General features: G+C 46.6%; 1 protein-coding gene across 12 annotated transcripts in view; it reads left to right on the forward strand.

Annotated features, from left to right (window-relative positions):
- The first annotated feature begins 341 nt into the window (after positions 1-341).
- LOC123757546 (F-BAR domain only protein 2) overlaps positions 342-27435 on the forward strand; it is a 375820-nt gene continuing 348726 nt past the window's right edge. For 6 of the 12 annotated variants that reach the window (XR_011229388.1, XR_011229387.1, XM_069329471.1 and 3 more), the window contains exons 1-3: positions 358-590; positions 12631-12722; positions 26384-26600. Coding sequence is in view for 9 of the 12 variants with exons in the window: in XM_069329471.1 (XP_069185572.1) it covers positions 456-590; positions 12631-12722; positions 26384-26600 (444 nt within the window). In the remaining 3 variants the exon portion in view is untranslated. Of the gene's footprint in view, positions 591-12630; positions 12723-26383; positions 26601-27435 lie in introns of all 12 variants that reach the window. The other 6 variants (XR_011229389.1, XM_069329477.1, XM_069329478.1 and 3 more) reach the window with 3 other exon arrangements.

Raw genomic sequence — 27435 nt, forward strand, 5'->3', positions numbered from 1 at the left:
ACAGAATTGATATAGGTCTGAAGTTGTTGACATCAGTGAGATCACCACATTTGTGGTCAGGGATTACTCTCGCTTTTTTTTTAGAATATCTGGAAAAGTTTGGAGTTCAAGTGACTTGTTGACTTGACTTGACTTGTGACTTGTTGACTTGACTTGACTTGTGACTTGTTGTATTAATATAATTCACAATGTATATATCTTCTTAATTAATTTTCAACTGTTCACTTACAGTTGTTTGCTTTGTATCAACAATACCTACTAATATGTCGTCATAAGACAATACTTTCCAAAGTCACTCACGAAACGTCAAACATTTTAGATTCAAATCGTGGCGGGCGGGGAGTGTGTGTGTGTGTGTGTGTGTGTGGCCGTGGGTCGCCAGGCGGCGCCATATTGGCTGTTTTGTTATGATGCAGGACGGGAGAGCTGGCCAGCACTAGGGCGCCTCACACACCATGGCTGTCGACTTCTGTGACTACTTCTGGGTAGGAACACACGCACACGAGCTCAGGCCGCCGGTAGCACCCGCAACACTCCCTGCTACCCGGCTTATTGCCTCACATTCTTGTCTTGTTTACCTTCCCGTGGAGGTGTGTGGTGTCAGCTGATCCACCCACCACTGTCATCACGTTGGCCCTCACCTCTCACCAGTCACATCACGTTGGCCCTCACCTCTCACCAGTCACCTCACGTTGGCCCTCACCTCTCACCAGTCACCTCACGTTGGCCCTCACCTCTCACCAGTCACCTCACGTTGGCCTCACCTCTCACCTCACGTTGACCTCACCCCTCACTAGTCACCTCACGTTGGCCTCACCTCTCACCAGTCACCTCACGTTGGCCCTCACCTCTCACCAGTCACCTCACGTTGGCCCTCACCTCTCACCAGTCACCTCACGTTGGCCTCACCTCTCACCTCACGTTGACCTCACCCCTCACTAGTCACCTCACGTTGGCCTCACCTCTCACCAGTCACCTCACGTTGGCCCTCACCTCTCACCAGTCACCTCACGTTGGCCCTCACCTCTCACCAGTCACCTCACGTTGGCCCTCACCTCTCACCAGTCACCTCACGTTGGCCCTCACCTCTCACCAGTCACCTCACGTTGGCCTCACCTCTCACCTCACGTTGACCTCACCCCTCACTAGTCACCTCACGTTGGCCTCACCTCTCACCAGTCACCTCACGTTGGCCCTCACCTCTCACCAGTCACCTCACGTTGGCCCTCACCTCTCACCAGTCACCTCACGTTGGCCTCACCTCTCACCTCACGTTGACCTCACCCCTCACTAGTCACCTCACGTTGGCCTCACCTCTCACCAGTCACCTCACGTTGGCCCTCACCTCTCACCAGTCACCTCACGTTGGCCCTCACCTCTCACCAGTCACATCACGTTGGCCTCACCAGTCACCTCACGTTGGCCCTCACCTCTCACCAGTCACCTCACGTTGGCCTCACCTCTCACCTCACGTTGACCTCACCTCTCACTAGTCACCTCACGTTGGCCTCACCTCTCACCAGTCACCTCACGTTGGCCCTCACCTCTCACCAGTCACCTCACGTTGGCCCTCACCTCTCACCAGTCACCTCACGTTGGCCTCACCTCTCACCTCACGTTGACCTCACCTCTCACTAGTCACCTCACGTTGGCCTCACCTCTCACCAGTCACCTCACGTTGGCCTCACCTCTCACCAGTCACCTCACGTTGGCCCTCACCTCCCACCAGTCACCTCACGTTGGCCTCACCTCTCACTAGTCACCTCACGTTGGCCTCACCTCTCACCAGTCACCTCATTTTGGCCCTCACCTCTCACCAGTCACCTCACGTTGGCCCTCACCTCTCACCAGTCACCTCACGTTGGCCCTCACCTCTCACCTCACGTTGGCCCTCACCTCTCACCAGTCACCTCACGTTGGCCCTCACCTCTCACCAGTCACCTCACGTTGGCCTCACCTCTCACCAGTCACCTCACGTTGGCCTCACCTCTCACCAGTCACCTCACACAAAGGGAGCCGGTCAGCCAAGCGGACAGCATACTGGACTTGTGATCCTGTGGCCCCGGGTTCGATCCCGGGCGCCGGGGAGAAACAATGGGCAGAGTTTCTTTCACCTGTTACCTAGCAGTAAAATAGGTACCTGGGTGTTAGTTAGCTGTTACGGGCTGCTTCTTGGGGGTGGAGGCCTGGTCGAGGACCGGGGTGCGGGGACACTAGAGCCCCAAAATCATCTCAAGATAACCTCAAGATAACATTGTCTCGCCTGTCACCAGTCACCTCACATTGTCATCACCTCAACACTGTCACTTCACATTGTCCTGCCTCTCAACTGTCACCTCACATTGGCCTAGCATCTCACATCACAACAGTTCAGAATAGGGCACTGCTCTGATGTAAAAGCCTTTCTTAACAGTACCGTACAACAAGAACTGAATTACTGCACACAACTCTGTAGGTCATGCCAGTGAATATGTTATTTCTTGACATCTCCAGGTTCCAGTTATAGAATTTGGAAGGTCCTAAAAATCATTAACACTGGGTGACCATGAAATGCAGGAGCAACCTCGGCCCCACCCCATCCATTCCTTAAACCTTTTTCACATAATATGTAGGTTGTGTGTGGGTTATTTTTCCTATTCCACATTCCATAAAATAGCATTTGTTCACATTAAATTCCATTTGCTAAGCGTTGTTCCATACACTTATTTTGTCTAGTTTTTCTTGAAGGGCATGACAATCATCTAGGTTTCTTATCTTCCCTAATTTCTTATCATCAGCAAACATAATTCATATACTGTAATTCTGTGTGCCTTCTGGTAAAACATTTATGTAGACAATGAATATTATTGGTGCAAGAACTGAACTCTGTGGTACTCTACTATTGATATTTCTCCAATCTGATACATTGTCACAGATTACTCCCTTCATTTTTCTGCCAGAAAATTTTTCATCCATGTGCAGACAATGATTCACAGTAACGTGGCTGAAGATGTGTGGTTTGATCATCATATCAGAAAGTGAAGAAACAACGTTTCGGTCAATCCTGGACCGTTATTATTATTATTATTATTATTATTAATATTATTACTATTATTATTATTATTACTATTATTATTATTATTATTACAGTAATATTATTATTATTATTATTATTAAGTTGTGTAACCCTACATGACTTAATAATAGTCTAGGACGGACTGGAAGTCGTCATTACTTCACTTTCTGATGTGTGGTTTGGTTATCACATTTTTCATCCATGTCACAAGTCTTCCCATCACTCCAGTATGTTCCAGTTTCCAGAACTTCTTAAATGACTCTCTTAAAAGCCTTTTTTAAATCCAGATAAATGCAGTCAACCAAACCTAAGCACTGTACAAGGGTCTTTGACTCACCTGTGACGCTTTGTGGATAGTGGGGACTGGGACTTTTTGGTACAGTATAACAGTAGCACATGGTGACCCCATCAACCAAGTGCTTGTTTTATAACGCACTGCTCATGCCTAATAACAACCACCTATGCAACTATTCTGTTTTGAGCATTTGGGATATTCTGCAAGCCTAGTTCTTCTGGCCTGGTCTATTTTTTGGGACCCTGCAGGCACTTTGTAGTCCTTGGAGGGTTTATTAATGGTCAGGCCTTCTGATTCTGCCCTCACTGGGAAAGTTGAAGGGTATGCCTTGGTCTTGACATATTTTGAGTTCATTCTTTCTGCTCTAATTATACAACCTGCTGTATGGGGTTATATAGTCTACCCTAAGCCTGCAATATATATTGTTTTTGGGTCAATGTTTTAGTTGAACCTTCCTCTAGGGAATTGACTTATCAAGCAATTACCACCTTATGGGTAGGTATTTCTGTATGCATAGGCTGTGGCTTGTTTTGGATGTGCACTAGAGCAGCCACATCCAGCCCCTTTGTCTTGAGATTTAGACTTGGAGCCATTGGTGTTGTCTAGGTTTGCTCCTCCATCTCCTTCCCTGGGTCCAGCTGTTGTTGTTTGACTGGCCTTGGGACCTCTCCTGCTGTAGTGGGCTTCTATTCTGATCTTTTGACTTGCCAGCAAGATGTGTTGGTCTGTGCCTTAGATTCGGCTTGATCTTTGTCCCTCATACCCCTTTTTTGTCTCTTGTTTCCAGAGGATACTGTATCTTTGGTTGCAGAGGCCTTTGTGCTGTTCAGCCATTTTTTTTTTTTCAGCAAGGTTCTGCCCCTGCTGCTCAAGGGAGGAAGTGTTGGGGCAGCTCCATGCCTGTTGAATGTTTGGCTTTAACTCTTGCTGGGTGTCGCTCGTGTGTCATGGAGGTGTAATTACCTAAGTGTAATTACCTAAGTGTAGTTACAGGATGAGAGCTACGCTCGTGGTGTCCTGTCTTCCCAGCACTCTTTGTCATATAACGCTTTGAAACTATTGACGGTCTTGGCCTCCACCACCTTCTCACTTAACTTGTTCCAACCGTCTACCACTCTATTTGCGAAGGTGAATTTTCTTATATTTCTTCGGCATCTGTGTTTAGCTAGTTTAAATCTATGACCTCTTGTTCTTGAAGTGCCAGGTCTCGGGAAATCTTCCCTGACGATTTTATCAATTCCTGTTACTATTTTGTATGTAGTGATCATATCACCTCTTTTTCTTCTGTCTTCTAGTTTTGGCATGTTTAATGCTTCCAACCTCTCCTCGTAGCTCTTGCCCTTCAGTTCTGGGAGCCACTTTGTAGCATGTCTTTGCACCTTTTCCAGTTTGTTGATGTGCTTCTTAAGATATGGGCACCACACAACAGCTGCATATTCTAGCTTTGGCCTAACAAAAGTCATGAACAATTTCTTTAGTATATCGCCATCCATGTATTTAAATGCAATTCTGAAGTTAGAAAGCATCGCATAGGCTCCTTGCACAATATTCTTTATGTGGTCCTCAGGTGATAGTTTTCTATCTAGAACCACCCCTAGATCTCTTTCTTTATCAGAATTCTTTAAAGATTTCTCACATAATATATAGGTTGTATGGGGTCTATGTTCTCCTATTCCACATTCCATAACATGACATTTATTAACATTAAATTCCATTTGCCAGGTGGTGCTCCATGTACTTATTTTGTCCAGGTCTTCTTGAAGGGCATGACAATCATCTAAATTTCTTATCCTTCCTATTATCTTAGCATCATCAGCAAACATGTTCATATAATTCTGTATACCAACTGGTAGATCATTTATGTACACAATAAACATCACTGGTGCAAGAACTGAACCCTGTGGTACTCCACTTGTGACATTTCTCCATTCCGATACATTGCCTCTGATTACTGCCCTCATTTTTCTATCAGTCAGAAAATTTTTCATCCATGATAGAAGCTTACCTGTCACCCCTCCAATATTTTCCAGTTTCCAGAACAACCTCTTATGTGGAACTCTGTCGAAAGCCTTTTTTAGGTCCAGATAGATGCAGTCAACCCAACCATCTCTTTCCTGTAATATCTCTGTGGCTCGATCATAGAAACTGAGTAAATTCGATACACAGGATCTTCCAGATCGAAAACCATACTGTCTGTCTGATATTATACTCACCTTGTGGTGCTTGCTCTCTCTCTCACACCTGGGAATGTGGACCACGATTTTTTTTAAAGATGGCGTCTGTTTACAAGAGCCCTGAGGAAGCTGATGTAAACCCCATGTAGCCGCAGGAGTTTTGAATGGAACGTGAAAAATACAAATACCTGGAGGCGCGTAGCGCACCCCACACCTGAGCCTGCAGGCGCGTTGCGCAGTTAAAGGGTTAAACATGCCAAAACTAGAAGATAGAAGAAAAAGGAGATATGATCACCACTTACAAAATACTAACAGGAATTGACTAAATTGACAGAGAAATTCCCGAAACCAGCAACTTCACGAACAAGCGGACACAGATTCAAGCTAAGGAAACATAGGGGCCCCAAAAATATTAGAAAGGTTTCTATTGCAAACAAAGTGGTAGACGGTTGGAACAAGCTAAGTGAGAAGGTGGTGGAGGCCAAAACCGTCAGTAGTTTAAAAGCAATATACTGTATGACAAAGAGTACAGTGCAACCTCGATTTGGCGAATTTCCAGCTAGGTCGCACACTTTTCATGCCGGATCTACTCACCCGGTTCGACGTACTCTGAATCGCTGAAGCAGCGGATGTGTGGATTTGCTTATGATGTTGGGGCAGAGTGGTGGATAACTTTCCTATTCTGTCACAGGTTACAATTAGTAATTCCTTCATATGACACGTTCGATCATACAAGTGGACAAGTGGACCACACAATAAGTGAACCATATGAACCAAACACCAGCCAGAGTGGTCCACACAAGTGAATGACTGAGTTTCCATTATTTTCCTTCACTGATTTTGGCACACGTATCTTTATAAATTAATTTAAAGGCTGAAGCGTGAATAGCTAGCTACAGTGGCATCTCGACATACGATTGCCCCTACTTACGATAATTTCGAGTTACGATGTAAATTTCATCGAAAAATGCGACTCGACATCCGATGGTGTCGTCGACTGCCGATATTTGTTGGTACACATTTGGGTCGACCGAGCGCGTGGTTCCCGGTCACGCGGCTGACCTGCCTCAGTTCACTACAGCTGCCCGCTTAGTGACGATCACGCTTATAAGAAATTTCGCTTTTGTGGTGATTTTTTGCATTTTGAACATTAAAGTAATTATTATATATCATGCCATGAGTCCCAGGAAAATCAGTGGTAAGGCTCAACATATGAGATCCCATGTAAGAATGACCATAGAGCAGAAACAAGAGATCATTCGTAAATATGAAGATGGTGTGCGGGTAGGTGAACTGGCTAGGCAGTACAACAAATCTCAGTCAACGATATCCACCATACTGGCTAAGAAAAAGGACATTATGAGTGCTAAAGTGGCAAAAGGCGTATCAATAATCACGAAACATAGAACACAAACACTTGAGGATGTTGAACAGTTATTATTAATTTGGATACACAACAAGGAGTTAGCGGGTGATAGCTTTTCGGAGGCCATCATTTGTGAAAAGGCAAGAAAATTGCATGAAGACCTTTTAAAGAATACCACTGGAACAAGTGATGCAGAAGTAAAAGAGTTTAAGGCGAGCATGGGATGGTTTGAGACTTTTAGAAAAAGAAGTGGAATTCATAGTGTTGTGAAGCATGGGGAGGCTGTCAGCTCAGACAAACCAGCGACTGAAAGATTCATTGGCGAATTTAAAGATTTTGTGCAGAGTGAGGCATACCTACAACAAGAAGTCTTTAATTGTGACGAGACAGGGCTATTCTGGAAAAGATTGCCAAAGAAAACATACAACGAATAAAGGTACTGTAGTTCGAATTCGTTAATTTACTTGTATGTTTTAATAGACATTGCATGGCATTCGTACTCGAATATGTGAAAGTTGTAAGTCAATATGTGTCGAAATGAAGTAAAGAAAAAAATAACCCCTCCAAAAAACCTAAATATAGGGATGCTTATAATAATTATAATGATTTAGGGGATATATTTAGGGTATACTTTATATAAGTGAAAAAGTCCTAATCTGGTCCCTAATCATCAAAACAATCTAAAGAGACAAAGAAAATAGAGTTTGAAATCTTTGAAAAATTCAGCCCCCCAAAAATTCAAAGTCCCAAGTTCTGCGAGTTGTGACTGATTTATATGTTGACCACTTTCATTCTTCACATAGTTAGGGACGGGTATGCACTCTCCAGGATATAAAGGTTACAACAAAATCAGATAATAAACAAAGTAAACCCCTCCCCCCCCCCCAAAAAAAAAATAAAAAAAAAAAAAAAAAATTGGGACATTGATGAAAGTAACAGATATTAACATTGTGCAATGTATTTATATGATATACAGTACCTATAACAAATTAGAGCATAATAACATACTTAATCATTATTATATGTGGTGTTATATATATTACTCAGCCATGCTATAAAGGCACCAGCTGCATATCTACTTTGTAGACACTTCTTACTACAAAGATACTTATATATAACGTCTGTATATAGTGAATAAAAGCAAAAAATAGTATGGTGGGAAAAGAAGATTGGCAAGTCAGGTGAGGTGAGGTAGGGAGGGAGTGGCAGCCAGTGACGGTCTCCGTGGTGTAGTGGTAAGACACTTGCCTGGCGTTCCGCGAGCGCTTTGTCATGGGTTCGTATCGTGGCCGGGGAGGATTCACTGGGCGCAAATCCTTAACTGTAGCCTCTGTTTAACGCAACAGTAAAATGTATACTTGGTTGTAACAACGATTCTTCGCAGCGGGGATCGTATTCCAGGGACCTGCCCTAAACGCTATGCGTACTAGTGGCTGTACAAGAATGTAACAACTCTTGTATATATCTCAAAAAAAAAAAAAAAAAAAAAAAAAAAAAAAAAAACCTGGTGTGTGGTGGTCACTCCTTGCAGCTGTTTGACTCAGTATACCAACTTAGTGATTCCTTATGGTGATCACAAATGTAGATACTTATATATATAACGTGTATATATAGTGTAATGACAACAAAAGTAGTGTTGAGAGAAGCCATTTTGGTGAGGGAGGTGGCGCCATCTGCATGACTTATCATACTGGGTAAGGGTGGCTACTATGCTCTTTGGGCTATACCGCCTTAGTTGAACAGTTATGGTGAACAAAACATGTAGATACTTATATATAATGTGTGTGTATATAGGGTAATAACACCACAAACGGTATCCTTGAAGGAGGAATGTTAAGTGTGCCTGGCCTTGAACCAGTGACGATGGGAGGGAGGGAGGGATCATGAGTTGTGTGAGGCCGCCTGTTACTGTCTGCTGTCATCATACAAGATTAGTGAGTTTGCTATGAGAAACACAAATGTAGATACTTACATATAACCTGTGTATATAGTGTAGTAACCGACAAAGTATTTGTTCACTGTTTTATGAACATCATAATTGAATAAATAATATGCACACCATAATTTTGAGTACAGTGATGATTCACACATTTTATTATATAAATATATCACACTACACACTATTGATTAATATTAGAGCAAAAAACGAAGAAAAAATCAGAGACATTGAAATAATTAAGTAAATATATTACACACACAAATCACAATAACATGATGCATCAAATGAACAAATCCTCAAGGACCGTGACGAGGATTCGAACCTGCGTCCAAGAGCATATCAGACGCTGCCTTAATCGACTGAGCTACAACATGGTAAAAAGAGTTGAAACTGAAGTTCTACTGAACTTACTGGATCTTGCAGTCTCTCCGAGACACAAACCAGGGTTTTACACAACTCCCCCATGCACTCGAATCATAATTGATTGAATTTGTACCTGTTGCACCTCTGCTTTTCAATGGGGGTATTCTGCACATCCTGCCATGCCTCCTGGTCTCATGTGATGTTATTTCTGTGTGCAGGTTTGGGACCAGCCCCTCAATTATTTTCCACGTGTAAATTATTATGTATCTCTCCCGCCTGCGCTCAAGGGAGTACAGATTTAGGCTCTTTAGTCGGTCCCAATAGTTTAAATGCTTTACTGAGTGGATTCTAGCAGTAAAGGATCTCTGCACGCTCTCCAGGTCAGCAATTTCTCCAGCTTTGAAAGGGGCTGTCATTGTGCAGCAGTGCTCCACTCTAAAGAGCACTAGCATCTTGAAAAGTATCATCATTGGTATAGCATCTCTGGTGTGAAAGGTTCTTGTTATCCAACCTGTCTTTTTTTCAGTTGTGACAGCTACTTTATTGTGTTCTTTAAAGGTAAGGTCTTCCGATATGAGTACACCCAAATCCTTTACATTGCCTTTTAGTTCTATGTTATGATTTGACTGAGTTTTGTACATGGTTTCTGTTTTTATATTTTCCTTTTTTCTGTAGCGCATTAGCTAGAACTTGTCTTCGTTAAACACCATATTATTTTCTGTAGCCCATAGAAAGACCTGAATTACATCTGATTGGAGGTTTGCTGTGTCCTCTATGTTGTCTACTCTCATAAAAATCCTAGTGTCATCTGCAAAGGATGATGCAGTACTATGGGTTGTGTCCTTGTCTGTGTCCAATATGAGGATGAGAAAAAGTACTGGAGTAAGCAAGCACAGTACCCTGGGGTACTGAGCTCTTCACGGTTGATGGACCGGATTTGATTTTGTTGACTATTACACATTAGGTTCTGTTAGTCAGGAAATTGTAGATCCATCTGCCTATTTTTCCGGTAATTCCTTTGAACGTATTTTATGTGCAATAACACCATGGTCACATTTGTCAAAGGCTTTTGCAAAATCTGTGTAAATTACATCAGCGTTTTGTTTGTCTTCATGGCATCTAGTGCCATGTCATAGTGGTCCAGCAACTGTGATAGGCAAGAGGGCCTTGTTCTGAAACCATGTTGTCCGGGGTTATGGAAATGCTGTGATTCCATTTATTTTGTGATCTTACTTCTTAGCACTCTCTCAAAGATTTTTATGATGTGCGGTGTTAGTGCTATCGGTCTGTAATTTTTTGACTGCCTTATTTCCTCCTTTATGGAGTGGTGCTATCTCTGCTGTTTTTAATGTCAGGGATAATGCCAGTATCTAGGCTTTGTCTCCAAAGAATGTGAAGGGCCTGCAGTAGTTTTTTTTGTTACAGTTCTTGATGAATATAGAGTTCCAAGAGTCAGAACCTGGTGCAGAGTGCATAGGCATATTGTCTATGGCTTCTTCAAAATCCAGTGGGGATAGGGTGACATCTAATATATAATTTGATGTTGGTGTCATATCCATGAAAAATTCACTAGGGTTATCGATTTTTAGTATCTAGTGGCTCGCTGAAAACAGAGTCCTACTGATTCCTCAGTATTTCGCTCATTTCTTTGTTGCCATCTGTGAAAGTTCCATCTCCCTTTTGCAGGGGCCTGATACGAGATGTGGTTTTTTATCTTAATTTTGAATAGGAAAAAAAATATTTCAGATTTCTCTCTATTTCACTGATGGCCTTTTGCTCTCTTTGCCTCTCTTGGGTTTTGTATGATTCCGTTTGCTTTAGTTCAATTGTTTCTATTTCTCTACCTAACCTTTGCCGTTCTTGAGATAAGGTGCGACTCTCAAGTTGTTTCGTGATTCGTTTTCTTCGCCTATAGAGGGAACGGCGTTCCCGTTCCAATCTGCATCTCTTCCTCTTTTTTTCTTCGGGGTATGTGGTTTGAGCATATTTCTAGTGCTTCTGAGCTTATTTTTTCCAGGCACTGGTTCAAGTTTGCATTTTCTAGCTGTTCTTCCCAGCTTATTTCTGTGAAGTCTTGGTTTATTTGCTCCCAGTTTATCTGTTTATTATTAAAGTTGAATTTGCTGAAATCTCCTCCACTGGAAATTGGGACTGGTTTTGAAGTTCTATTCCCCATGCTTGTCAGAACTCAATTAAGTACACTGAAAAGTATACACTTTTCAGTGTTGCCGCTCGATCGCCCGAAACGCCTCGCGCACAAGGGGCAAGTTTTTTCTTGTTTGCCGAAAGCGCGAAAGTGTTAACTTGTCGCTAATTCCCCACTTCCTGGGTGTTTTTTTTTATTATTTATATACAAGAGTTTTTACATTCTTGTAAAGCCACTAGCATGCATAGCATTTCGGACAAGTCCTTAATCCAAATTTTTCCCCGGAATACAACCTGCCAAAGTGTTTAACAACCCGGTACCCATTCACTGCCAGGTGAACTGAGGCTACAGTTAAGGATTGGCACCTGGTCAATCCTTCCTGGTCAGGATATGAACCCAGGGCAAAGTGGTTGCGAAGATCCGGGCGAGTGTCTTACCACTGTGCCACAGGGACTGCTTAACACGGAGTTACATTGTGCAGCTCTCCTCAGCCACTGTGAGCTCCCTTTTTGTTTGTTTTCTGTGGTGACATTGCACCAAGGTGCTGCCATGGAACCCTCCCAAAAAACCAGCATTAAATGTAATGAAATGCCTCTTTCTGGTGGATCTTTGGTTTGTAGCTTCTTGGGACCCTCCCTTCAAGTCGGGGTCTTCGTTTGCCGATTTCCTGGCTAAATGACTAGGGGGGATTCAAGGTTGGTGATTTAGTAGGAAGGTGCACAGCCTCCTGATGATGCACAGGAGTAACTAAAGTGAGAATTGTTTCCACCACCAAATGGTTCATGAGTCTTGGAACTTTGTTCAATCCCCCTTCTTCTTCACCCCTCTAGATGGAGCTAGATTTTGGCCTCTGGTCCCTGGTAGGTTTGTGTATTTATTTATTTATTTATTTATTTTATTTATTTATATACAAGAAGGTACATTAGGTTTATTAGGGTACAGAAACTTGAAGTTTTACGTTTTTGTAAAGCCACTAGCACAATTACCGTTTCAGGCATAAGGGCTTAGCATGGGTTGAATTTGGTGGAGCTGGTCTGGCAGCAAACACAAGGAGCCACCAAAGACCTACCAACAAGAGATGTTTTATTAAATTCAATGCTGGATTTTTTGGCTTCATTTCAAGTCTTGACCAACTTTGTTTAAATGCTTTGGTGTGTTATTGTTTAACTTCATTTGTGTAACTTTGTCATCCTTTATGAATGTGGATAAAAATTCTAATCATCTCATCAGGAAGCTGAAATTCTACATTTTTATTTTTGTGTACAGTATTTAATATAGCTATTATTTTTCAGGGGGAGGAGCACAATGGGTGGAATGTTTTGTACCAGAATATGAAACAGGGTCAGACTGCTAGTAAAGAACTGGCGGAATTCTTCAAGGAAAGGTAAACAGTTAATTCACTGTACTGTATATCAGTTATATTTTGAAATTCTTTTTCTTTGGTTTGTAATTATTTTGCTCTGGTGTGTGTGTGTGTGTAATGTATTTATAATTAACTACTGTATTTGGGGTTAACCACTGTGCTGCGCCAACTGAGAAAACTTGGTCGGTTGGAAACTGAGCCAACTGAGAAAACACCTTTTGAATATTTGGTACCCATTCAAAATGTGTGCGCGGTAGGTTGTGAATGAAATGGACATTGAGGACCTTCATTGAGAGGCAGTCATCTTGGGAAAAATTCCCAGAATGCCCTAGGGCTGCTGACTGGGTTAGTATTGAGTGAACAACCATAGGTGGCGCCTCTGGCTCCCAAACACCTGTCTGACGCGTTGTTGAAAGATCGTGTTCTGTCGGTGAAATTCAGACCTTATTGTTTGAAGAACATAAGGGTCATGATATTGGTGAAGCTAGGCGCAATAAGGACCTAACACAAAGGTCGGATGTAAGTGATACTGCACCGATGAAGACGATACAACGAGTGTATCCAGTTGTAGCTCTGAGCGCCACCCTTGCCTACATATGCTATCTCCAATTTATATAGATGATACATAGATGAATTGTTTTCTGGGTTCAATGATGATGCATCTGATACAAGTAGCATAAATGAACAGTGTTAGTGGCTTACATGGTGGTGTTTTCGATAGATATTTTCAACAATAGCTGAATCTCCTCCAGAATGCCCGAATCTCTTTCACATTGAGTACACTCTTTGAGAATGCCTGAATCTCTTCCAGATTGACTTGATACTCCTTGAGAATGACTGAATCTCTTCCAGTGTGGGACCTTACAAAGCGATCTTTTCAAGACTACCTTACTAATTGATCTTTTCCTATAATCTTTTCAAGACTACCTTATGCTTTACCAGCTTGGCTACATACCATCTACAAGTACCAAAGCCAAGGGTGTACATGAGTACGTTATTTGCAAGCACACAGAACGAAGAAACAGGAAGCAAAAATCTATCTGTACCTGGTGTAACAAGAGCGAAGTCGCGCTGTGTACCATGGACTAATTCGTTGATTATTACTCACTTCCGAAGTGCTGAGTGTGTAATACAGTGTGTTACTGTGCAAATAGTGTGTGTGAAATTGTACATACAGTATTGTAATTTTTGTGAATTTTTAACAAATAATATTGAGACTAAACATTTATTGTGGACTCATTACTGACACATGTATCACAGTGCCATGGAACATTATGAATGTTCTACTGTATGCATATTGTAAAGAACACAAATATGCATCATATACGATAAAAATACAAATAAAACTGCATTGGAAATGCATAGAACAAATAATTGAAAATATATTTGTGGCAACTCGCGATGCTTTAATGGCCCGCGTGACTGCCTCTGGGAGCTTCACGCACAGGTGACCAGCCCGTGACGACGTCATAGCGCACCTTGTCCACGTTCCGACAGTCAAAGTAAGTGGAATTTGGTATTTATTTTTACATAGACATGATCAGGGAAGGGAATTTATCATTTTACAAACAAAACAGAATTTTTTTGGAACACTTGATTTCATGTGCACGGGGGAATGTCACAATAAACTCGGCGCATCACAGTGGTTAACCCTCAAAGTGCGCATCACGTCATATGACATGCTGGACGTTGTTCCAGTAAACTGCGCATCACGTCATATGATGTGTTGGAGTACTACGCAAGATTTAAACAGCCCGCGGATACACGGGGTTCACCACACCTTCATCAGGGCTCTTGTAAACAGACGCCATTTTTAAAAAAAATCGTGGGCCAAACTCCCGGGTGTTATTGGCTTCAGTATTGAGTGAGCAACCAAGCCTGACGCACGCAGCATGAGCTAACAGCACTGTTGTTCAGCTTTTGACCACAGCATCGCCTAAAAATGCCAAATTATACTTGTTCATGCTATTATGTAGCGATGATATTATTACAGAAGACACCTGACTGTGATAAAACTGACCAGGGTTCTGATAATAGCAGGATTGTGGTGATATTTAGAGCTGTGCGCCATGGAAGGTGTAATGCTGTGGGAGGGAGGGTGGTGGCGATGTCTTTTGACTGTGTGTGGCCACCTTTTATTGACTGCACTCACCATACCAGCTTAGTGGTTCGCTATGGTGAACACAAATGTAGATACTTATATATAACGTGCGTATAGAGGGTATAAACAGAAAGAGAAGGTTTGGAGCCGCCATTTTGGTGAGGGCGGTGGCGTCGTCTGCACGACGCCACCGTGCAGACGACGGTGTTGTTTACTGGTTACCACGATGGTCTTTGGGCACCATACCAGTTTATTTGTACAAGTATGATGAATAAAACAAGTAGATATTTATATATAATGTGTGTATATAGCGTAATAACACCACACAGTATTGTTGGAGGAGAAATATTAGTGCGTCTGGCCTTGAGGGCGGCCGCCGATCAGCTGACTGTGTGAGTAATTACCTAAGTGTAATTACCTAAGTGTAGTTACAGGATGAGAGCTACGCTCGTGGTGTCCCGTCTTCCCAGCACTCTTTGTCATATAACGCTTTGAAACTACTGACGGCCTTGGCCTCCACCACCTTCTCACTTAACTTGTTCCAACCGTCTACCACTCTATTTGCGAAGGTGAATTTTCTTATATTTCTTCGGCATCTGTGTTTAGCTAGTTTAAATCTATGACCTCTTGTTCTTGAAGTGCCAGGTCTCAGGAAATCTTCCCTGTCGATTTTATCAATTCCTGTTACTATTTTGTATGTAGTGATCATATCACCTCTTTTTCTTCTGTCTTCTAGTTTCAGCATGTTTAATGCTTCTAACCTCTCCTCGTAGCTCTTACCCTTCAGTTCTGGGAGCCACTTAGTAGCATGTCTTTGCACCTTTTCCAGTTTGTTGATGTGCTTCTTAAGATATGGGCACCATACAACAGCTGCATATTCTAGCTTTGGCCTAACAAAAGTCATGAACAATTTTTTTAGTATATCGCCATCCATGTATTTAAATGCAATTCTGAAGTTAGAAAGCATAGCATAGGCTCCTTGCACAATATTCTTTATGTAGCCACATCTCTGTGCCTTTACTCACCATACAAGCTTTGATGTACAGTTATGGTGAACAAAACATGTAGATACTTATATATAACGTCTGTATATAGTGAATTAGAGCAAAAACATTATTGTGGGAGGAGAATGAGGGTGAGTTAGATGACTGGAGGGAGGGTGGGAGTGGCTGGCTGGTACACGGCGGTCACTCCTCATTACTTTTTGACTCATAATAGCTACTTAGTGGTTCGTTATAGTGAACAAAACATGCAAATACTTATATATAACCTGTGCTTATAGTGTAATAACCGACAAAGTATTTGTTCACTGATTGATGAACATAATTGAATCAACAATATGCACACCATATTTTTGAGTACACCAACGATCCACTCATTTTATTATATAAATATATCAAACTACACACTATTGAATAATATTACAGCAAAAAAAGTATGAAAAATCAATCAGAGACATTGAAATAATTCGGTAATTATCTCTTTGTGGCAACTCTGACCTGACAGCTTGCGAGCAACAGACCGCCTGGGACGCACGCTGAGTCAGCGCCTATAATTTGCCAGACTTCCCAGCCCTATAGCGGGCAATATATGCCACTTACGATTTTTTTTATTATTTTTCCCGTGATCAGTGAACACAAATTAACAGGTTAGAAAGAAAAAATAATTTTTTTTTTTTTTCAAAATGACATGCGCCTGTGGGGATGGCAGGATATTAAACCCCGAGCATGTTAAGGGTTAAAGGAGTAGAGGTGCAGTGACACGTTATTTGATTTTCTGGAAGGAACCCTGGTTGGTCCCTACAGCTATCTCAGGTGGCTCCTGTTATGGGGGCTGTGAACTGGGGCTCTGCTAGCAAGGGGGCTGCTAAGGGCTCAGGAGACAGAATACTGTCACTCTTACTCACGTGACTCACCTGAGTCACTTGGTCCCAAAAGAGAGGATCATGTAATGCCCACCACCGTAGGCCTTTGCTCCCACCACCTGGGTACCACTGATTCACCCTGGGAGCCCTTCAGCTAACCACGGGAAACTGCTATCATCAGTTCCGGCTTTGACCCACGGAGGAGTGAAGAAAGATTTGGGCTTACCTTAAACAACACTTCTTGAATCTTGCCTGCCATATCAAAAGGTTGCAGGAATTCCTTTCTGACCTGCGTTTCTCTGTCTATAACAAGGTCGCCAGCTGGATTAATATATCTGCACCCCAGGAGTGCAGTTCAGTGGGTATACACTATGTTGCCTGTTGCCATAGTGTTGTTACTCTTACAGCGTTTATACAGGACTGCCAGCCTAAGGTACACTTTCATAAAGGTCCGTGTTGCTCTACCACCCACCAGCCACAAAGAAACTTCTATATAAAACTCACTGTTCACTAGGTGGGGCTATAATATCCCTCGTGTATGCTCATAGAGATAATATGGAGGCGCACTTAAACACATTAGTAAAATATGTGATATTTGCTATACAAGTAATAATGATACAGGAATGGATATAAAGAATAAGTGATCTGGAGATCGTCGGCAACTCTTCTCTCACAACCTCCGGGAACTCCGTCAGCTGGGCAGATTTAAAAGGGGGTCTCACACCGTCTCACGGGGGGGGGGGGGGGGGGGGGGGGGTGCTTCGTCCACGTCGGCCGTCTTAACAAAGGTCGTCGTAAGTCGAGGTGTCACTGTATTAGAAAAAACTAAATTGTGGTATATAAATTTATGCTCACCACAGGATTGTCATATTAAATAGGTGTGTGTGCATTACATGGGTTAAGGCAGTGTTTTTGTTGGCTCTCGCCTCCAGCTCCAATAATGAATAATAAGTTGGCTTGCTTCCAGAAGGGTCCTATGGTGATTGACGTTTGGTTGATTTGGATGGAGGTTCATCATCTGTAGTGTCTGGTGACAGCTCCTCACTACTACCTGTGGGCTACTGGATCTACTCAGGTTGACACATTGTTGGTTTATCCTGTTTCCTTGGTCCCCTGTCCCATAACTAGCATTTCCCAGGTCATCCTGTGTCATTAAGTTTAACCAGCTCGCAATCAACCCTCTGGCCCATGATGTTTATAAGTACAGTACTACCTCACTTTGGCAGCGGTTTTTTCAACATGTCCTGGGCTGATATTTGGGCTTGGGGGGGGTTTTGGGCCATCTAACAGGGTTCTAGTGGCCTAGTATTTGTTTAACACTCCTGGTCCCAGTTGGTCATATGTGACCTTGGGCTGTATTTCTGAGCCTGGGTTTCTTCCTTCATCTAAGTGCCATCCACTATTCCTCCCTGGTAATTTCTGTGTTTTCATTCACTGTGGTTGGTTAGCTTCACAGAGCCACTGTGGGAGGCTCCCCCCAGAAACCCAGTGTTGAATGAAATTAAGTGCCCCTTTCTGGTAGAATGCCAGTGGCTCTCCAATTCCCTCCAGGTTCATTAGCTCATTGTTGATTGTTCATTACCAGAACTGATCATGGGAGCTGGCAATGGGCCAGTGCCAGACTGCCTGATAGCGGCTAACAGTACAGTACTAATGGGTTCAGGCTGGTTTTCAGCGAATCTTGGTTTTGTTTTATTTGTTGGCAGAATTGTTGTTGTTTGCCAGTTCCAAGGCTTCATTTTCTGCAGATCTTTGTAGAGATTTCTTGAACCTTTATTAAGGTTCTATCTGTAAAGCTTTGCTGGCTTTTTGGATGCTTTTCCTGGTGGGTTGGCAAATTATCACATGCTTCCTGCACCTTCGTAAGGAGCACCAGATTTTGGCTCTGGTCCCTGGTAGAACAAACAAGAGCTCCTGCAACTGATGTGACCCATTAGAATGGAGCAATCTCTTCAGGCAGCCACTGGGGTCTTAACAAAAAGAGGCATTTCATTACATTCATCGCTGGGTTTTTCATTCAGCGCCATCAGTCATCCAATTTTACCTAATCCTAAAGTATCTTGTTTCAATACTGTAGCTTCATGATAATGCACTATAGAAATAACGCAGGAGAAAATAACCCAACTGGTTATGATTTTTAGGCTTACCATGCTAAGCAGTAAGAGCCTGTGCCAACTTGACATTTGGGTATCTGCAATCTTAACACTTTTCTGAGAACTTCACTTGGATTTACGGGCGGTTTAGATAAGCGCTTGTCGGATCACGACGTAAATTTACGGACCGTGTTATAGTGGGTATTTACTACTCGATCGACTTGGGGTTTGTATGAATATGTTTGCCATTAAATTTTCGTTTTCTCTAATAGGCACAGTGCCTATTTGAGAAAACGGCAATGTATTGTAACTTAGAGGAGAGACTATTGAGTTGGTGACACAACGAGGGTAATCGCCCACTCCACACACTCTTGTGTTGGCCGCGATCATGATTCTACATTTATATGCATATGTCTGTGTAGAGAATTTTATTCCGAACACTATACAAAAAAAAAAAAAATGGTGTGAAACAAGTATAAACTTGAAAAACATGAGCAAAGTAAAAACTTTTTACGCTCACGGGTACAAACACGCATAAGATTTTATTCGCCGCAAATTTATTTGACGCTCTGTTGGCCAATTCTACCCATGTTCTTATAGAACTTTCTATTGCGAACACATTGCTATAAAAATGAAATACGTAGCTCGAGAAATAATGTCAGGACAGTGAAATAAGTATAAACTTTCAAAGCGCTGCATCACAACAGTGTCGTCGCTGCTGAAATCACGGCTAACGCTTCGCCCAGTTCCCACACTCGTGCGGAACATAATTAGACATTGATAGGCATATGTCTGGGTGGGGAATTTTATTGCGAGTTCAGTGATATCAAAATAAGCACTGTAGGATGACTGTGAGGCTGGCAACAAACGAAAGAGTATGAACATTTACTTCCTGTTTGGGTGTCACGGCGAGTCATCTTCGTGTTTATTTATTTCGTGGTGGGATAGCAAATGCTTTGGTGACATTTTATGCATATGATCTTGTAGAGAATTTTATTGCCAACGCATTGATACCAAAATGAAAAATGTAGCTCGAGAATTGATGTTAGGAGCGTGAAAAGATTATACACTTTTCTGGGGGGAGCCCCGTCGGCTCCCCGGAGCTATCCCAGGCTGATATGCTAATGTCAGACTTTGGCATCAGTCATGTGTATGGAGTTCTTAGGCCTACCGGGGACCACGGCCAGAACCGGGCCCCCTCAGAGAGGCAAGGGGAGCAATGGCCTATAGAAGCCCCCGTGTAGTTGGAAGCATTCTATGTCTGCCATCGACCGGAACAGGCACCCAGAAAGGTAAGCGCCCCAAAACAAACCCCTATTCTGGTTAAAATTGCTACCTAAAACCGAACTAGTGGATAGAACTCCCCAACCGAAAACAAGCAAACTAGTGTGACGTCACACACTGCCGCGCCGCTGTCTGCGCAGCTCCCCCCTCCCCGGGAGGGGGAAGGGGGAGCCCCAGACCCCCCGCGCCGGCTACCCACACCTCAGTTCTTGAGGCTGATGCTATAGGCGATGGTCGTGTGCTCTGGCTCCGGTGTCGCTACTGCACTGTGCTTTGAGTGTGGTGTTAGTTTTGTGGGTGCGAGAGCCAGGAGTTATCTTCAGTACTCGGGCTGCATGCGCCTAGGGCTGCCTTCCCTAGGTGCCCTGTAAGTACTGCCCTTGGGGCTTGGGGCCACCTTCCACAGGCTCCTCGGGGTCTGCCTCTGCTGGTCCGTTTTACCTTTCGGTTTTTCGGGCGCCTGTTGGGCTCTTGGGTGTTCTGTTCTCCCTTGTTACCGGCAGGTAAGAGGCAGTTTGCACTGGTAGGGGCGCAGGGTGCTGCTCAGCTTGTAATTCCCGACATCGCGGCCGGCTCTGTTCCTTGGGGTTCGCTGTCCTCTTGCGGGGTTTTGTTTTTCTTTTTGTTTTTGCCTGGTGGGGGGTTCTGTCATTTTATTCAGTTTGTTTTTGCCCTTCCACTGTTCTCCTCGGTGGCGCCCCCTGCTAGGTCCCCGTGAGTGTACACGTCCCTGGGGTTCAGCTTTAGAAGTTTGCTTGGTAGTTTTGGGCGCCGGTTTGCAGCACCCTGCCTGGGACTACCTGAGCGCGAGTCCTCTTAAAGTAAACGCTCAGGACCCTGGGAATCCCCTAGGGGGCGCGTGGGTCCGATGGATGTGACCCCGGAGTCCCCACTCGCTGTGTGCGAGTTTGAGGGTTGCTCGGTCCCCTTGTCTCAGGGTGACCCTCATTGTTTTTGCCTCTGCCACGCTGCCTGTTGGGTCGGTGATACTTTCGACCCTGAGTCCTGTGAGTGTTGCTGCTTGCTTGTGACTCAATTTACCCAATCCTCTGATGATTCTATTCGGGTACAGGCGGCACGTGCGTTGCAGTCTAGGTTTCGTCTGTTGCAACGCGCTCGGTTGGTTGCTTCCCCGGATGCCCCGGGGCTGCCCCGCTTTGCTTTTCGAGACCCGGACTTGGGGGTGGGGGTCGCTTCGATCCTGGTTCAGTCCGCACCTCCTCGTCCTTCCCCTTCTGTTCGTTCTGGTCCCCCGCCCCTGCTTCCGGCCCCGAAGCGTCTGAGGGTTTCGGGGTCGGAGCAGGGGTTACTTGATCTCGAGACTCGGGCAGCTTCGGGGGTTGCCCCTTCCGGGGGGGTGGCAGAGGCATTCGAGTCTTGTCTCCCGGCCGAAGCTTCAGGGTCTGACCAGTGGGCCCCCCTTCCTCCAGCTTTTCCGGCTGCTCCGTCCTTGTCTTGTGGGGTCGGGGCTTGGGGAGAGGACTCGGCCTCGGGTCCTGTGGTGACGGACCTCGAGGCTGGGGAGGGGCTGACTTGGGGGCCTTGGGCCCCGCTGGACCCCGCCTGGGTTTTTCTTCCCACTGAGCGGGGCTTATTGTTACAAGGAGTGGGGTTTTCTTTCCCCCCCTCTGCGTACGAGTTGGATTTGGTGTCGGCCCCTCCCCGGGTACGGTTCCGTGTTCCCCCGGGTACGTCGGTTCCGTCCTTCCGGAGGTTTTCGGCTTATCGCATCCAACCTGGTGTGGTGCGAGCGGCCTTTGCAGCTTACCTCCTGCGTGACCCGGATTATGCCTCGGAAATGGATCCGTCCACGTTCAGGTTTGAGACTTCGTTCCCTTTCTGGCTCCGTTACGAGGTTCCGGAGTCGTCCTGGCTAGCAGACTGCCCCTTGTTTGGTCTGGATTCCTGGCATTCTTTCTGTCGTTCCCGCACGCTGGAGTGGCGGGAAGCTTCCACGGTGCTTCAGGTTTTCCTGGGGGGTGAACTTGAGTACCTGAATGAGTGCTTGTTTGCCCCTGCCCTTCCCCGCGATGTGGGCGTTATTCAGCTCCATGTGCAGGTTCCCTCCCTTTCGGCGGTGCTCGTGGCGGAGGACTTGCGCGCTCGGGGCCTTTTGTGTTCGGCCTTGCGGTTCTTTTCCCTCCTGGAGCTGTCTTCGGATGGGCTCGTGGAGGATGTGGGGACGCTTGGGTCAGTCCCGGGGTCCGGCACCTTGTCCTCGGCTGCGCGTTCGTTGGCTGCCTTGTTGAAGCTGTTCACGCCGATTTTGCGGGATGCGGTTTCCCTGTTCTATGCTTCCCGTCTCGCGTGTCGGCAGGCGGTGCTGGGTTCCTCCGTGGAATCTGCTTGGGCTCTGGCTCTTAGGCGTTCTTCACCTTTTTGTCCTCTCCTGTTTGGGGAGTCGGCTGTGGCGCAGTTTATTCAGGCTGCGTCGGCGGCTTGTCGTCCGATGTCGGACTTGTTGGTTTTCCGGGGGTCCCGGGGTGGGTCTTCCCGGAAAGGTCGTGCCAGGGCTCGGGGTTCCTCTCGTCGTGGTAGGCCTCTGGTGTCAGGTTTGGGGTTGGCTCCTCCTGCGGACCCTCCCTCGTCTGGTCGGCGCGGTGTTCGCGCTGTGCGGGGTTCTGGGTCTCGTAAGGGTCGCCGGCCCTTTCGCAGTTTGCCCCTTTGACGGGGCGATGGGGGGGCGGCTTGCGCTGTTCGCCCGCGCCTGGTCCCACGATTCGTGGGCCTTTCGGGTCGTGTCTCGCGGCCTGCGGTGGCGTTGGGTGGCCCCTCTCCCCTTTGGGGGGTCGGGGCTGGCAGGGCAGGCTTCTTCCCCTGCGCTCTGTCGAGTCGTCTTGGAGTGGGTACGCTTGGGCGTCGTCGAAACGACGTCGTCCCTCAGATGGGTTTCCCGTCTGTTTCCGGTTCCAAAACGGGACTGCGCGGACCTGCGGTTCATTCTGGACTTGTCCCGTCTGAACCCCTGGGTTCATTGCCCCTCCTTTCGGATGACTACGCTGTCTCAGGTTCGGCTCCTCTTGGAGCCGGGAGCTTGGATGGTGTCCCTGGACCTCCGGGACGCTTATTGGCATGTCCCGATTCATCCGCGGTTCAGGGACTGGCTCGGTTTTGTAGTGGGGCGTCTGAGTTACCGCTTTCGTTGTCTCCCGTTCGGGTTGAACCTGGCACCTCGCGTGTTCACACGCCTTACACGGGTTGTGGTGGCTCGTTTGCGTCTCCTAGGTGTTCGGGTGTTGGCCTACCTCGACGACTGGCTGGTTTGGGCTCCCAGCCAGTCAGCTTGCTTGCTAGCCAGGGATTTGGTTCTTTCCCAGCTCGCCGGGTTCGGGTTCTTGGTGAACTGGAGGAAGTCCCATCTGGTTCCCTCTCAGGTTCGGACTTGGCTGGGTCTCGTGTGGGACTCTCGAACCGCCTCCTTGTCTCTCCCTCCGGAGTCTCTCCTGCGGCTGCGGTCCCGCCTTCGTCTGTTTCTGGAGGGCCCTCGGGTCACCCGGCGGTTGCTCGAGGGGCTGTGCGGGAGCCTGAACTTCGCGATGGTGGTCTACCCGCCGGGTCGGGTTTGGCTTCGACGGCTGTTCTGGTTCCTTCGGGGTTCCCCCTTCCGCCTCTCTCGCGATCGCAGAGTTCGACTCCCGGGGGACTTGCGTCGGTTGCTGCGTCACCGGCTTCCTCTTCGGGTTTTTCGGGGTTCAGTGCCTTGGCGCCTACCCGAGCCCTCGCTCGATGTGTGCACGGATGCGTCGTCTCTCGGCTGGGGTTTTGTGACCAGTGCTCACCAGGCCGGCCAGGGGCGTTGGGATCCGTCCTTCCGTCGAGCTCACAGTACGGTGCGGGAGTTCGCGGCAGTGTGGTTTGCTCTGGGGAGGATTCGGGTGGCCCGCGGATCGACGATTCGGCTCCATTCGGACTGCTCTCCGGTGGTTCATTGCCTGAACCGCGGGGGTTCGATGCGGTCCTTGTCTCTTTGGGGTTGGTCGCTTCGGGTGACTCGTCTGCTGAGTTCTCGGGGTTTGGCTCTCCTGGCGGTTCACGTACGGGGCGTGTCCAACGTCTTGGCCGACGCCCTGTCTCGCTTCGTTCCCCTCTCCACGGAGTGGACGGTCGACGACGAGTCCTTCCGTTGGCTTTGCCAGACGTTCGGGCGCCCCGAGGTGGACCTCTTCGCGTCGGCGTGGTCGCGGCGTCTTCCAGTTTATACGGCGCCCTTCCCCGATTGCGAGGCCGTCGGGGTCGATGCCTTTCGGCTCGACTGGTCGAGGTGGGGGTTCCTGTACCTCTTTCCCCCGGTTCGGCTGTTGCTCCAGGTCCTGACTCGCTTAGAGACTTACCGGGGGAGAGTTGTCCTTCTGGCCCCTTGGTGGCCGGCCCAGCCTTGGTTTCAGGCGCTGGTTGCTCGGTGTCCGAACCCGAGGGTTTTCCCGCGGCTCCGCCTCTTTCAGCAGATCGGGCCGGTACGTCACGTAGCTGGTTCGATCTTCTCCTCGAGTCTTCGCGTATGGTTTTTTTGACTCGAGTCTATCATCATCTCTATGGTGATCAGGTGGCCTCCTTGTTGGTGTCCCACCTGAGGGCTTCTTCTCGGCGGCAGTATGAAGTTTCCTGGCGGTCCTTCCGTTTCTTTTTGCGTCTTCGTCGTCTTAGCTCCTTGTCTGTTCGGGTGGTCTTGTCCTTCCTCTCGTGGTTGTTTCAGGACCGTCATCTTATGCCTAACACTGTCGCTTCGTATCGTGCGGCGCTGGCGGAGCCGCTTCAGCTTGCTTTCGGTATCGATGTTATGTCTGCGCTGTTTCGCAAGCTGTCTCGTGCATTGTTTCACCTCCGGCCTGCTCATGCGTCGCCTGAGCCGTCCTGGTCTTTGGACAGAGTGCTCGCTTTCCTTTCATCTCCTCGTTTCGTTGTGGCCCCTTCGGTCCAGGATTGTTTTTCCAAGGCACTTTTCTTGTTGGCTTTGGCCTCTGGGGGTCGGGTAGGGGAGCTTCATGCTCTCCTCCGGCGCAGGGGTTTCTGCTCTTTTGGTCGTGGTGATAGTTTTGTTCGTTTGCAGCCGTCTCCTTCTTTTCTGGCGAAGAATGAGACTGCTGCGTTCCGGAGGGGTCCATGGGTGGTTGATGCTTGGTTGGTCAGGCCGGGGGTGCATCATGTTTTGTGTCCGGTTGCGGCGCTTCGCCGTTATTTGCGCGCCACAGCTTCTGTGTCCGGGGACGCGCTGTGGGTTGATCCGGTTTCCCTTCTTCCCTGTTCGCGGGTTCGGGTCTCTCAGGTCGTCCGCAGGGTTATTAGGTCCAGCCAGCCTGCGGTCTATCCCCGTGCCCATGACGTTCGTAAGTTCGCGGCTCTTGCTGCCGTCTTTGGGAATATGTCTTGGTCTGATATTCGGGCGCGGGGATTTTGGCGGTCGAACAGGGTCCTGGCTGCTCGTTACCTTGTGAATGTCCCTGGGCCTCGTCGGGCCTGTGTTGCTTTGGGTCGGCGGTTGCAGCCAGTTGTCTCGGCTTCGAGTTGAGGGGTGAGCGACGACCGCCTCCCGGGTAAGTCCCTCTTTTTCTGTCTGTGGGTAGTTAGCTCCGGGGAGCCGACGGGGCTCCCCCCAGAAATCCAGCGTTGAATGTAATGAAACGCCATTTTCTGGGTGAGTCCCGGAGGCTCCCCGGCATCCCTCCCTCCCTCCGGTCGGCGGTTTTTCGCGTTTTTGACATCCAGCCTCAAGAACTGAGGTGTGGGTAGCCGGCGCGGGGGGTCTGGGGCTCCCCCTTCCCCCTCCCGGGGAGGGGGGAGCTGCGCAGACAGCGGCGCGGCAGTGTGTGACGTCACACTAGTTTGCTTGTTTTCGGTTGGGGAGTTCTATCCACTAGTTCGGTTTTAGGTAGCAATTTTAACCAGAATAGGGGTTTGTTTTGGGGCGCTTACCTTTCTGGGTGCCTGTTCCGGTCGATGGCAGACATAGAATGCTTCCAACTACACGGGGGCTTCTATAGGCCATTGCTCCCCTTGCCTCTCTGAGGGGGCCCGGTTCTGGCCGTGGTCCCCGGTAGGCCTAAGAACTCCATACACATGACTGATGCCAAAGTCTGACATTAGCATATCAGCCTGGGATAGCTCCGGGGAGCCTCCGGGACTCACCCAGAAAATGGCGTTTCATTACATTCAACGCTGGTTTTTTTGTGTTTACGCTTGAGCGCCCAGAACGCCGCACGCAGAAGGAGCTTTTTTTTTCACGAGTGCCGCGCGCACTAAAGTGTTAATTTCCACAGTCGGTATGCATCAAGTTTTCTGGGATATCTTAATGCTGTAAAGTACTAGTTCGTTCATGCAATGTTATAATAATGTACTTTTTCAGATGGTCGATTGATGAGACTTACTCCAAGAGTCTGGTAAAGCTTGCAAACAAAGCCAGCACTAATACTGAAAAAGGTACTTGTGCACCAATTTTTGTTGTGCTGCGCCAGTCGTCTGAAAAGTTGTCCAGTATACACTCACATACCGTCCAACGTGTACAGGACTTGGTTAAGGAGGTAGTCAAGTATAATGATGATCTACACAAAAAACATAAAGGGGTAAGTTTTTATATCTATTTATTAACTTAACAATCAAGGAAGATTTTTAATAGTTTCACAGGAATGATAATAGTTAAATAGCCATTCAAGTAAAACAGTTCCAAAATGAATATTGAATATGAGAGATGTATTGATGGCATTGGCCTATTTTTCCATGTGGGTACAGAACAAGATAACTTCAGACTTATGTTAGCCAGCATAGCGATATCCATGCCACGGTTTATATTGTCGTAATCTTTCGTTTTCCTTGGAACACAATCTGTCAATTGGCTTTCAACAAGGTCCTCAATTATTGCTAGATGAATGTGGGAAAATGGAAACTATGTACCTCAGACATTATGCAGCTCTGTTCCCCAATTGCGAGGCCCTTGCTGTGCATGCCTTTCAGCTGGATTGGTCGCATGTGGGAGTTTCTGTACCTCTATTTCCTGGTCCAACTGTTGTTCTGGGTCTTGGCCAGATTGGAGTCCAACCAATGAAAGGCTTCTTGGTGGCTGGCTGAGCCTTGGTTTGAGCCGCTACTTGCTCGGTGTTCAAAACCGGCGGTTTTCCATGGCTCCGCCTTTTTCAGAAGATAATCCTAGTGACGTACCTAACTGGTTTGACTTCTGCTAATTTGCATCTGCTGTTTCTGATGCATCTTTATCACCATAAAGATGCATCACCTTGGGCCCAAGCCTGACAGCTGAGTGGACAGTGCTTCTGATTCATAGTACTGAGGTTCTGGGTTCGAACTCTGGTGGAGGCGGAAATAAATGGGCAGAGTTTCTTTCACCCTGATGTACCTGTTCACCTAGCCATAAATAAGTATCTGGTAGTTAGATAGCTGCTTCGG

The sequence above is a fragment of the Procambarus clarkii genome, chromosome 22, assembly GCF_040958095.1.
Source record: "Procambarus clarkii isolate CNS0578487 chromosome 22, FALCON_Pclarkii_2.0, whole genome shotgun sequence".
In the NCBI taxonomy this organism is placed as follows: Eukaryota; Metazoa; Arthropoda; class Malacostraca; order Decapoda; family Cambaridae; genus Procambarus; species Procambarus clarkii.